The following is a 274-nucleotide window of genomic DNA, read 5'->3' on the forward strand; positions in this document are numbered from 1 at the left end:
AATCTGTCACATACAGAATGTCTGCAGTTGAAGACACACACTTCTTCCTCTTAGTCACATTACCAAGTGACAATTTTTCCCTTTTGGGGCTGGGAGATGGAGTTTTCATCTCACTCAGCAGAGAACTCTTAGGACTTTGATCTGAGTGGCAATGGCTCTCATTCAGAAGTACACCAACACTTGAAGTATGTTCTGAATGACCTGAATCACATGTTTTCTGATTATCTTCTTTAGGAAGGAATGCTTCCAAATTACACTGATGTAAGGATAAAGG

At 40.1% G+C, this 274-nt stretch overlaps 2 protein-coding genes across 2 annotated transcripts in view; both read right to left on the reverse strand.

Annotated features, from left to right (window-relative positions):
• Kdm4d (lysine demethylase 4D) overlaps window positions 1–274 on the reverse strand; it is a 36,133-nt gene that overhangs the window by 9,977 nt on the left and 25,882 nt on the right. The window lies entirely within an intron of this gene.
• Window positions 2–274, reverse strand: part of LOC116072624 (shugoshin 2-like) — a gene marked incomplete at its 3' end in the record, with an annotated part of 963 nt that continues 690 nt past the window's right edge. The window contains 1 exon segment of the mRNA XM_031344081.1: window positions 2–274. This exon segment is cut by the window's right edge and continues 28 nt beyond it. Within this exon segment, the coding sequence (XP_031199941.1) occupies window positions 2–274 (273 nt within the window).

This window comes from Mastomys coucha, unplaced genomic scaffold (genome assembly GCF_008632895.1).
Source record: "Mastomys coucha isolate ucsf_1 unplaced genomic scaffold, UCSF_Mcou_1 pScaffold23, whole genome shotgun sequence".
Classification (NCBI taxonomy): domain Eukaryota; kingdom Metazoa; phylum Chordata; class Mammalia; order Rodentia; family Muridae; genus Mastomys; species Mastomys coucha.